This window comes from Otolemur garnettii, unplaced genomic scaffold, assembly GCF_000181295.1.
Source record: "Otolemur garnettii isolate 467f Iridium unplaced genomic scaffold, OtoGar3 scaffold00089, whole genome shotgun sequence".
In the NCBI taxonomy this organism is placed as follows: domain Eukaryota; kingdom Metazoa; phylum Chordata; class Mammalia; order Primates; family Galagidae; genus Otolemur; species Otolemur garnettii.
The window spans coordinates 6,452,569-6,465,165 of record NW_003852484.1 but is presented as its reverse complement, the minus strand read 5'-3'; the positions used below and the strand labels follow the sequence as shown (position 1 = coordinate 6,465,165).

Here is a 12,597-nt window from a genome sequence, read left to right as displayed (position 1 = left end):
GAATATAAATGTCTTAACATAACAATTATGAGAAAGACATGATGGCTATGTTAGCCACTTGGATGAGAGTTTTCCAAACTGCATATAGAAGTAACACACTGTATCCTATGAGAGAATTAATGTACACAATTATGATCTAATAAAAAACAAATTTAAAAAAATAATAATAATAATTACATTAAATGTAGTGGGATTAGACTTTCCAATTAAAAGACACAAATTGACAAAATGGATTTTTTAAATTTTTTTATTTTTTATTATTTGGGATTCATTGAGGATACAAAGAATCAGGCTGTACTGATAGCATTTGTTAGATAAAGTCCCCCTTATACTTGTGTCCCACCCTCCAAGAGGGTGTACCATACACCATGACCCATCCCCCTCCTTCTTCCCCTGTCCCCGCTACCTCATTCCCTTATCCTATCCCTGTATTAATTCATCTACTGCCTTCATATTAGAACTGAATACATTGGATTCTTGCTTCTCCTTCTTGTGATGCTTCACTAAGGAGAACATGTTCCACCTCCATCCAGGTTACTCCAAAAGATGTAAAGTCTCCATCGTTTTTAGTGGCTGAATAGTATTCCATGGTTTACATATACCACAGGTTGTTAATCCATTCCTGGGTTGGTAGGCATTTTGGTTATTTCTACATTTTGATGATTGTAAATTGAGCTGCAATAAACAGTCTAGTGCAAATGTCCTCATGATAAAATGATTTTCTTTCTTCTGGGTGGATGCCTAATAATAGGATTACAGGATCAAATGGGAGGTCTAATTTGAGTTCTTTGAAGATTCTCCATACTTCCTTCCAAAAAGGTTGTATTAGTTTGCAGTCCCACCAGCTGTGTAAAAGTGTTCCCTTCTCGCCACATCCATGCCAGCATCTGCAGATTTGAGACTTTGTGGTGTGGGCCATTCTCATTGGAGTTAGGTGACATCTCAGGGTAGTTATGATTTTCATTTCTCTGATGATTAAGGACAATAAGGCTTTTTTCATATATTTGTTAGCCATCCATCTGTCTTCTTTAGAGAAGGCTCTATTCATGTCTCTTGCCCAATGGTACGTGGGATTGTTGAGTCCTTTTTGTTAATTACATTGAGGTCTCTGTAGATCCTAGTTATCAAGCTTTTGTCCAATTCATATCATGCAAATATCCTTTCCCATTGTGTAGGTTGTCTAGTTGCTTTGGTTGTTGTTTCCTTAGATGTACAGAAGCTATTCAGTTTAAGTCCCATTTATTTATTTTTGTTGTTATTGCAATTGCCACAGAAGACTTCTTCATAAAATCTTTCTCCAGGCCAATATTTGCAAGTGTTTCCCCCACACATTCTTTGAGGATTTTTATTGTTTCATGTCTTAGATTTAGATCTTTTATCCATCTCAAATCAATTTTGGTGAGTGGAGAAAGCTGTGGTCCAGTTTCAGCAGTTTAAACATGGTTATCCAGTTCTACTAGCACCATTTATTGAATATAGATTCTTTCCTCAGTGAATTTTCTTGTTTGGTTTATCAAAGATCAGGTGGCTGTAAGATCTTAGTTTCATCTCATGGTTTTCTATTCAATTCCAAATGTCAATGTCTCTATTTTTGTGCCACTACCATGCTGTTTTGATCACTATGGCCTTGTAGTATAGCCTAAAGTCTTGTAAGGAGATGCCCCTGGCTCTGGTTTTATTACTAAGAATTGCCTTGGCTATGCAGGGTTTTTTATGGTTCAGTACAAAATGAAGAATTATTTTTTCCAAATCTTGAAAGTATGATGATAGTATTTTAACAGGGATTGCATTGAATCTATAGATTGCTTTGGGAAGTTTAGATAGTATAGTATATTTTGATGTTGATTCTCCCCAGCCATAAGCATGATGTTTTCCTTCATTTGTTAATATCTTCTGCTATTTATTTTCCTTGGGTCTTATAATTTTCTTTATAGAGGTCCTTCATCTCTTTTGTTGGGTATATTCCTAGGTATTTCATTTTCTTTGAAGTTATGGTGAAGGGAATTGTGTACTTGATTAGCTTCTCATCTTGCCTGTTATTGTCAAAATACAAAGGATACTGATTTGTGGACATTGATTTTATATGCTGAGACATTATTATATTTTTTGATCACTTCCAGGAGTTTTGTTGTTGAGTCTTTGAGGTTCTCTAAGCATAAGATCATACCATCAGCACAGAGGGAGGATTTGACCTCTTCTGTCCCCATTTAGATGTCCTTTATATCCTTCTCTTGCCTGACTGTATTGGCTAGAACTTCCAGCACTATGTTAAATAGTAGTGGTGATAGAGGACAAACTTATCTAGTTCTAGTTCTAAGTCGAAAAGCTTTCAGTTTCACTCCATTCAATATAATGTTAGTTGTGGGTTTGTCATAGATAGCTTCAATCAGTTTAAGAAATGTGCCACTTATGCCTATATTCTTAAGTGTTCTGATTAGAAAAGGAATTTTATTAACACAATGACTAAGAAGATGACAGGAAGGCTATGTTAACCAGTTTGATGGAAGTGTTTCAGATTGTGTGTGAAAACACCACACTGTACCCCAGAAATGCATTAATGTACACAGTTACCATTCAATAAAAAAGAAAAAAAGAAAGAAAAGTAATTTTATTGAATGCTTTTTCTGCATTTATGGAGAGGACCACATGGTCTTTCTTTCTGCTTCTGTTGATATGGTGAATTACATTTAGGGACTTGCATATGTTAAACCAGACTTGCATGCCTGGAATGAAACCTACTTGATCAGGATGAATGATTATTTTAATGTGTAGCTGTAATCTGTTGACTAGGATTTTATTGAGAATTTTTGCATGTATATTCATTAGTGAAATTGGTCTGAGGTTCTCCTTTTTAGTTAGGTCTTTTCCTAGAATTAATTAAGCTTTCCAATTACAGATTTTTTTTAAATGATCCAACTATATTCTGTGTATAGGAAACTCTTCTTAGTTTCAAAGGCACAAATAAGTTGAATTTACAAGGATTAAAAAAGATATTCCATACATATAACTAAAAGAGAGCTGGAGTTGTTATACTAATATCAGATGAAATAGACGTTAAGTCAAAAATTGTTAGGAGGAAAAAAGTTGTTAAGAGAGGCCAAGAAGCACATTATATGTCATAAGTTATTATATATAAAGGGACAATTAAAAAAGAATATATAATACTTATAAACATATGTTTACCAAACAACAGAGCTCAAAAATATATGAAGCAAACATTGAAAGAATTGAAGGAAGAAATAGTTCCACAACAACAATTGTAGATTTTAATACTACACTTTCAATAATGGGTAGAACATCTTACAGAAGATCTATAAGAAAATACACAACTTAAACAACATTATAAAGCAATTAGACCTAACATACGTATGAAAATCATTCCACCCAACAGTGTCATGGGACATGGAACATTTTCCAGGATGGAAACATTTTCCAGGATGGACCATCTGTTAGGCCACAAAACAAGCCTTAATATATTTTAAAGCTTGAAATCAAAGTATCTTCTCTGAACACAGTAGAATGAATCTATAAATCAATATTAGAAAGACAATTAAATGGACTTTGCTATTCTCTTGGAGGAAAAAAAAAGAAAACTAGAAATCTCACAAATATTTGGAAATTACACAACAGACCTTTAAACAACCAATGTGTCAATAAAAGAAACCACAAAGAAAATGAGAAAGTATCTTAACATGAATCAAAACAAAAATACCATATACCAAACAGTTTATGAGCTACAGCAAAAGCACCAGAAGAGAAGGAAATTTATTTAATGTAAACATCTACATTTAAAAAATACATCTCCCAAATCAGTAATCATTTTGTAAAATATATACATACCTATAGAAATAGACATGTTAATTTACATTAGGGAAATTTCCATAAGATATATATCAAAATGGTAATAAAGGTGTGTGTTGGGGATTCTTGTGTGTTTGGGATTCTTTTTCTTTGTGCTTTTTTAATGTTTCTACAATGATTACATTAAAGCTATAAAATGAAAAAATACATCTATTAGATTAGAGTCCCTTTGAAGCTGCAAACCACAGCCTATAACCTATTTTTCTAAACATGATGTCCTTTTGTGCCATGCATTTGTAAATAAATAATGTATATCAGTCACCAAATTATAGTCAACAAATATTTCCTGAGCACCTACTACGTTCTAGGCACATTATTTTACTTTGCTGTACTTAGGTTCCCCTTTCTTCAAGGATAGAAATCCAGAGCACCCATTTTTCCCTGTCATATCTTGATCACAACTCTGAATTTGGATCTTAAATCTCATCTCTAATTGTTCAATGCAATTAATTCTCTATTAAAAGAATATCAGGCATCACATCACCAATCCTGGGCCTGCTTTAGTGATTTTAGACTTTGGAGAGTCAAAATAAAACATCTCATCAATCACCATCTCTGTACTGCTATACTCCAAGCCAATTCATCAGTAAATTCTTGAAGTTTATTTCAAAAAGAGAGGGACAAATCTCAAAAACTACCCCCCACTGGGCAATACCATCAAGAGCAAATTCTCCACTTGCTAAATACAGTAGAACCTCTGTTGACCACCCAAAAAACTATAACAAACTGGTCAACATACGGAGGTGGTGAATGGTAAAGGAACTAGGGCTACAGTATTGATACATACTGATGCACGTGTGGTTACAAAAATTAGGTCAACTTAAGCAGGTGGCCAATGCAGGGAGGTGATCAAGTATGGAGGTTCCACTGTATTGCTTCTGGTATCTCTCCCCCACTTTCCTTATTCCCTTCCTTTCTCAGACTCTAGTTTATCCTCTTCCTAACTCTCCTTTCTGGGGTAAGCCCTCAGAATGGGGGGGAGGGGGTAGATGGTGTGATTTTAGAACCCATTCTCACTGGCTCTTTCTTTCTCACCATCCAGCCATACATAGATGATATGTCTAATTCATTAAGAAAACACATGGGGTTTCCAGTGCCAGGGCAGCTCTTCACAGAGGTGCTAGAAAACAGCTGCTCCCCTACCCCCAGAGAGGGAAGAGAAGGCTCCTGCAGAAACCAAGTGGCAAGGGGTGTGTGAGGACCGGGCTGCGAGGGATGGAAACTCTCCTCTCCGCCCCGTCTTCTTGAGAGGAGAGATCTGTGTGACTGGTAACATGAGTAGTAGGAAGAACTAAACCCTTCCCAGTACTACTGAAAACAGCTGGTTCTGAATAAAGGTACACTGTGTCGCAGCTCCTATGGCCTATGGCCCTGGTCTCCATCACCTCAGGAAGGAACCAGGCGTGTGACAGATTAAAAGTACAAGCTTGCAGGATGCCGGCTAACCTTGATTGCAGGGTAGCCCAGAGCAACCTCCACGGTAGCCTTTTACTGAGACAGTACAAGACAGGTGAGGAGAGTATTAGACAATGACCAGGATCCCCCTGGGCTGGGCGCTTTCTCTGCAGGGAGTACCTGGGACGAATTGCCCCAGGGTCCAACCCCAAGCTGCAAATCATCTTGCTCAGAGGTCATCTGGTTCTTGGCATTCCCTACACACTGTATAAAGCTAATACTGAAAAATATTGTTGCTTTTAAAGTAAAGGAACATAATTTAGCTATGTCACCACAGTATTAATTAGCGTCTGAAGAGTAACATGTAGCAGGACCATTGACTAGCATAGTGCCCGATACTAATATTCTACGGCACTTTACAGCTGTGATTAAAAAGGTGGAATCAGACAAAGGCTGGATGCGGGGAGGTGGCAGCGGTGACCTCTGCTCAGGTGTGGGGCCCTCATACAGTTGATGTTATTTCACACACACAGCGCCATGAACCTCTGGAAAACAAGGCTGAGCCCCGGGGCCCAGGCTCAAGGCGGGTGCGGGAGGAGCTGCAGTAGCCTAATGTGCCCAGCACCTCTTTTCAGCGCAAAGGGCTGCCCTGCGCTTGTGTTCACATTGTGGCGCTGACCCTCAGTTCTTCCCCACTTCCTGACCACAGCTAGCGCCCAGCCCACAGCAAGGCGTCCCCTCACCTGCCGCCTGCCATCGCCCCGGCCGGAACAAAGCCTGCTGGAATCATGTGGCGCTCCTAGAATGTCACCAAGACTACCCAGCCCAGCCCCACCCACAGAGCCTGGCAACCCAGACCAGTCAGGGGCAGCAGAAAATGGAAGAACCTCCCAAAGAGGCTAGGGGCGAATACCGGGAACCTGAAAGCACAGACGTTCCTTCAGCTGCTGATTACACTGATGGCCAGGGAGAAGACGACCAGAAGAACCAGGCCGAGGGGGAGGCACATGACCAAACTGATTACAGAATAGCTGGCGAAAGTGCCAGCAAAGTGTCTGACCAGGCCGAAGCGAACACAGTTGGCCAAGCTGATGACAAAGTGTCTGAACGCCATGGACTTAATACCTCTGGTCAGGCAGAGCATAGTGGATCCAACCTTGTTAATGTCGCTGACCTTACAGCACGTGATCTGGCTGGAGAGGAGGCAGCTGAGCAGGAACAGATTGAGGACAACAAGGTCCTGCCTAAGGGAGAAACTCCTGAAGAGACTGAACGAAGATGGTCCATACTGTCTGACCGAAAGACTTCCCTACAGACAGATCATCTAATGTCCACAGAGGATGACAGATTAGATTATGAGCAGGTCAACAGCTCATTGTCCAGGCAAGCTGAGGGACAAAATGAGAAGCTGCCCCACGGATTATCTGGCCTGGATGAGAGCAGACCTTCTGAATGGACTGATGGTATGTTGTCCCTGCCATCTGACCAAAGAGCTTCTGAACAGCTTGACCACAGAATCCAGGCTGAGAAAAGGACTCATGAGCAGATTGACTACAGATTGTCTGGGCTGGTTGGCCAAAAACCAAACACTCGCTACCAACCCCCTCAACTACCTGCAGGCCAGGATGATCAACTTCCAGTTAAGACCGACTCCAGTGACTCTGACGAGATTCACCACTTACTTGACAAACAAGATTATCAGAAGGACGAGTACCCGTCTGACGATGATATGCTTGGCCAGACTGAGGACAGTGAGGACAAAGGGGCCGACTCCACAGAACTACCCTTCCATTCTGAGGATAGCCAAATAGACCTCAATTTCAAGCTTTCAGATGAAGTAGAAAATGAAATTGAAAGGACATCCAGGAGCCAAGCCTACCACCCAGCTAATGCCAAAATCACCAGTAATGTCCAAGCAGATCAAAACTTGACCCAAGAATCCCTGTCCACCTCCTCTAAAGAGGACAACATCACCAATCAAGAAAATACTCAAGCCATAGAATCCAGCCCTGTAAGTTAAAGGAGCATTTGATATCTATATGGGAGGCTGGAAATCCAGACAGGCCCTGGGATGGGGGCGTTGTAAGCATATGGGGTAGGAAGGCACATGTTAGGTCAAGGATGGGGAATAAACCCACATGTTGTGGTATATGTGACCCAAATGTTTCAAGAAGGGCAGGCGAAAAGTGGAAAGTAAAAGAGATATATTACCTCTCTACTACTCTAAGGCCATTCAGGAAGAATGAATGAAATAGGGTTGGAGTCCTGTTTCTGCTACTAATTCTCTGGTACTAAGTCATTTTCCCTCTCAGGGCTTTTACCAAGGGTAGGAATTTAGAACTGATTGGAGATCCCTGTGAAGGGCAAAATATTTGAAGTTGATTGGAGATGTCTAAGGTGCCTCCCATAACTTAAAATGGAATAATTATGTTGCGTAGAGAATCAGCCAGGTCTCATTAAAACGTGTCTTTTTTCCTACTCCTGGTATTACGATCCCATCAACACCAGATCTCCTTGATACCAACAATAATGCCTGGGACTTTCCAGTTTATTAAAGACTCTTTGGATGTCGGGTGTATTTAAATTGCAGGTTAAGCCTCCACATTTTGAGCAAGAAAAGAGTTCTCATATACACGATCAAAGTTATAAGAAGGGGTTCCCTCCTGTAGTGTATGAGGATCCTTATGAAGTTTCACTCCAATACATGGAAAAACATCGCATTCTGCAGATATTCCAGGTAAACCTCTCAATCCCTCTCTTTAATTGTGAGTTTTTCAAGAGGTACAGAAAGGGTACATGCTACAAAAAGGGATATAATGTAATTGAGAAGTCAAGTGCATTAAGATGTATTTACCAAAAGTAGTAAATGATGAACACCAGATGGATGATAGCACAATATGAGGCTCTTTAGAGGGATTCGAGATCACTTACACTGGTTAATACGGAAAAGCTTGGCCAAGGGTTAAAGTTTTAGCCAGACTAGGAAGGAAAGAAAAAATGTTGGCAATTGAATAGAAGGTAAAGAGGGAATTTACCTAACAAATTTAATCAGTGTAACTTAATTCTTTGTACCCTCAATGAATCCCAAACAATAAATAAATAAATAAGAAGAAGCAGAAAAAGACTTTCCAGGAAAAAGTGTAATATGGGGTGGTACCTATGGCTCAGTGGGTAGGGCAATGGCCCCATATACCGAGGGTAGCGGGTTGGAACCCAGCCCTGGCCGAACTGCAACAAAAATATAGCTGGGCATTGTGGTGGGTGCCTGTAGTCCCAGCTACTCTGGAGGCTGAGGCAGGAGAATCGCCTAAGCCCAGGAGTTGGAAGTTATTGTGAGCTGTGACACCACAGCACTCTGCTCCATGAGACTGTCTCTAAAAAAAAAAAAAAAAGTGTAATATGGTCACACATCACTTAATGACAGGGATACATTCTGAGAAATACATCCCTAGGCGATTTCATCATGGCACAGACATCACGGGAAGGACTCACACAAATCTAGAGGGTATACCTCCCACACACCTAGGCTATATATAACCTATTGCTCCTAGGCTACAAACCTGTACAGCATGTTATTGTACTGAATACGGGAGGCAATTGTAACACAGTGGTAAGTATATGTGTCTCTAAATATACAGATATCTAAACATGAAAAAGACACAGTAAAATTATAGTATAAAACATAAAATATGGCACACCTGTGTAAAGTACTTACTAGGAATGGAGCCTGCAGGACTGAGAGGTACTCTGGGTGAGAAAGTGAGTTCATGGTGAGTGGTGAGTAAAAGTGAGGGCCCATGACCTTGCTGTATATTATGGTAGATTTTATAAACACTGTACAATTAAGCAACATCAAAATTATTGAAAATGTTTTCTTTCTTCAATAACATATTAACTTAAGCTTACTGTAACATTTTTACTTTATAAACTATTAAATTTTTTAACCTTTGTTGTTCTTATAACAACACCTTAAAACACACTTTGTATAGCTATACAAAAACATTTTCTTGGGCAGTGCCTGTGACTCAAGGAGTATGGTGCTGGCCCCACATGCCAGAGGTGGTGGGTTCAAACCCAGCCCTGGCCAAAAAAAAAAGAAAAAAACCATTTTCTTGTTTTATATTCTTCTATGTGGGTTTTTTCTATTTTTAAAATTTTCAAATTTTATTTTCTACTTTTTAAACTTCTCTGGTAAAAACTAAGTCACAAAACACAAGCTAGCCTTGGCTTACTCAGGGTCAGGGTCATCAATATCACTGTCCTTCATCTCCACATCTTGTCCCACTGGAAGGTCTTTAGAGGTCATAGCACACATGGAGCTGTCATCCCCTATAATAACACTGCCCTCTGAGATACCTCCTGAAAGACTTGTCTGAAGCTGTTGTACAGTCACCCTTTTTTATAAGACATGTAAATAGAAAAGGACTCTAAAATAATAATAAAAATGATGTTACAGTACATAAACTACTAACATAGTCATCTATTATGATTATCAAATATAATGTACATTATTTTAGGTACTACACTTTCAGACAACTGGCCATGCAGTAGGTTTGTTTACACCACCATCACCACAAACCTACATTATCACAGCTACAACACCACTAGTTGATAGGAATTTTTAAGTTCCATTATAATCTTATGGGACCACTGTGGTATATGTGGTCTGTACTTGACTAAAATGTCATTATACAGTGCATGACTATACTTTCAAAAGATGATCAATCTTGTAAGCATCTAATAATCCACATTCTTGGTGGGGGGAAGGAAAAGTTTAAAATTGCTTCTAACTCTTGAAATTATAAGTCTCATTGACCTCAGGATGTGGCGCTAGAACCTTCTTTAAAGTATGACAATCCTTAACCACTGTCGAATTACCAGAGATTATCATGGACACATACATGTATAGTTTGGGTGTGTAGTGGGTTATTTTTGTTTTTATATGACTGGGGTGTTTATTTTTATGTTCATATTATTTACACATCAATGTACATGTATAATAACATACAAACATGAGGCAACTGTGGTTAGAGAAGCGTAACTAAATACATGAAGGCATTTAAACTGGAATGTGTAAAGAAATAAGAACTCAAGGAAAGAGCACAGATTTTGCCATCTGTTAGCACTAGTCTCAAATCCTAAATTTGTCACTTCTTCGTGATTTGCGGAAAACTACTTAACTTCTGTGAAGATCAGATTTAAAATATGGATGTGCGATGTCTATTTCATTAACCTTCATTTATACCTTTTCCTTCTTCAAGTGTTCTTTTGTTGGGAGAGTACTAATGACTGGGTCTAGAATTAATTTAAAAACTATTAATTATTAAACTGAAGGATGAAACCTGTTGAAGAAAGTAGCGTTTCATAAATAATTTTATAAGTAATTTTCTTCCTCTGTCAAGAAAAAGTTAATGCTTATGAATATAGCGTTGCTATAAAAAGTTAGTAATCAAATATGTGTTTAATGGAAATATTTGTGACATACACAATTGAATGATGTGGATGCATTAGACAGACCTGAATATTTTATACCTGAAATTTGCCTGATTGTTATTCCCTGCAAGTGATAATTATACTACTTTATTATAATTGTTTGATTTATTCAATAACAACAAAAAGTATGAAACTGAATCCCTAGTTTTATATATATTTTCTCATTTAATATGATAATACTGGACATCATTTTCACCATTTAGAATCAAATATCTCAGAGGAAATTTCCTAGGCAAAATCACACAGGGTTTCAAAATTTTTATTCAAAAGACTCTACTTTGACTATTCTTCAAAGCAAATCATTTTTTAAATTTCTCAGCCCAGTGAGATCATAATTCTCAAAACAAAGACCTTTCTCCAAAACTTTCTCACTTCCTCATAGGTCTTGGAAACCAGTAAGAATATCTATTACTATTTATTTCTAAGTTTTTATTCCTTTAAATTTTACCCCTAATCTGCATAGTTTTGTCAGTAGTAATAAAGTAAGTTGTTTCTTTGTAGAGATGCATGAATTTCTTCTAAATACTATGGTACAGATGAGGTTAGTGGAAAGACTGTATCAGATGTAATCTGGCCCGGTAACTTCAGCTCAGAACCGTAATGCGATGCTTTATGCTTTCTCAGCAGATCACTGAAAACTTAGTCTATGCAAAACCAGAGGACCCCCTGTACTTTATGCTGTGTCAGGTATGGAATAGAAGTAAAAAAGCAACATTTTCATTTCTTTCATTGTAAAATATAGCACACACGTACAGCAACAGGTAAAAAACAAAAGGTACCTGAAAAAGTGTACAACTCTGAAGTAAGCATCCCTGTAACTAGCACTCAAGTTAAAAAATAAAATAAACCATCCAGTACCCCCAGAAGTTACCCCCTTGCCCTCAGTTATTACTGCCCACCCAGGGACACTTATTCTGACCTTTGTGATAATGGCTTCCTCACTTTTCCTTATAATTTTATCCATCGCTAAACCTGAAGCATGACACACTTCTGTTCAGATTAGCCAGCTTTTTGAACTGTGTATAAAGGGAACCATCTGATATGTATTCATTTCTCTCTGCCTTCTTTTCTCAAAATTATGTCGGTGAGATTGATCCACGTTGTGTGTGTAGATCATTCATTTCCATTGCTGTCTGTACAGCATCATGGCGTGAAATACTCTTTCTCCATTTTGATGGACATGCAGGTCGTTTCTGGCTTGAAGGTATTAGAAAAAAACGTTGCTATGAACCTTCTTGTACATATCCTTTGATAACACTTTTCTCTTGAGTACACACATTGAAAAGTAATCGCTGGATTGTAAGGTATGTGTTTGCTTAGCTTTGTGATTTCAAGAAGTTTTCCAAAGTGATTGTACCGATTTACCTTCCCACCTAGATTGTGTAAGCATCCTTACCGATACTTACAATTATCAATGTTTTTAGCATTAAGCATTTTGATAAGTGAATAGTAATATATCATTATATCAATAGTAATATTTCATTTTTCCCTTTCCTGGTTAGTGAGGGAGTTGCATGCCCTTTCATTTGTTTATTGGCCATTTGGAAATACTTATTTTTCTACTGTATTGTTTGCTTTTTTTGTAATCACTACTAACAGTTTTCTATATAGTAGTTTGGTTATGTGTTCTTTGTTGTTTATGCTTGCTGCAAATTACCTTTTTATTCTATCATTCCCTTCTAGCTCTTAAATATATCTTTTAATAAATAGAACTCTCACTCCTACTACAGTCATATTTAACAATCTTTGTCTTTATAGCTAATACTTCCAGTGTCCTATTTTAGAAGTCTCTCCTTAGCCCAAGCTTCTGACCATCCATCGTTTTCTATACTATCTCCTAGAAATCGG

At 38.2% G+C, this 12,597-nt stretch overlaps 1 protein-coding gene across 1 annotated transcript; it reads left to right on the top strand.

Moving 5' to 3' along the window:
- The first annotated feature begins 6,133 nt into the window (after positions 1 to 6,133).
- CUNH3orf30 (chromosome unknown C3orf30 homolog) lies at positions 6,134 to 11,484 on the top strand. The gene is made up of 4 exons (XM_023516302.1): positions 6,134 to 6,619; positions 6,695 to 7,267; positions 7,847 to 7,993; positions 11,374 to 11,484. The coding sequence occupies exons 1-4, from the start codon at positions 6,134 to 6,136 to the stop codon at positions 11,482 to 11,484; spliced, it is 1,317 nt and encodes a 438-aa protein (XP_023372070.1).
- Positions 11,485 to 12,597: the final 1,113 nt, after the last annotated feature.

Excerpts from the sequence above, each read along its gene's own strand:
- CUNH3orf30 (XM_023516302.1), top strand. The coding sequence starts at position 6,134 with ATGGAAGAACCTCCCAAAGAGGCTAGGGGCGAATACCGGGAACCTGAA. Across the intron at positions 6,620-6,694 it reads ACAGATTAGATTATGAGCAG|AGCAGACCTTCTGAATGGAC; the intron begins GTCAACAGCTCA and ends GGCCTGGATGAG. Across the intron at positions 7,268-7,846 it reads AAGCCATAGAATCCAGCCCT|GTTAAGCCTCCACATTTTGA; the intron begins GTAAGTTAAAGG and ends TTTAAATTGCAG.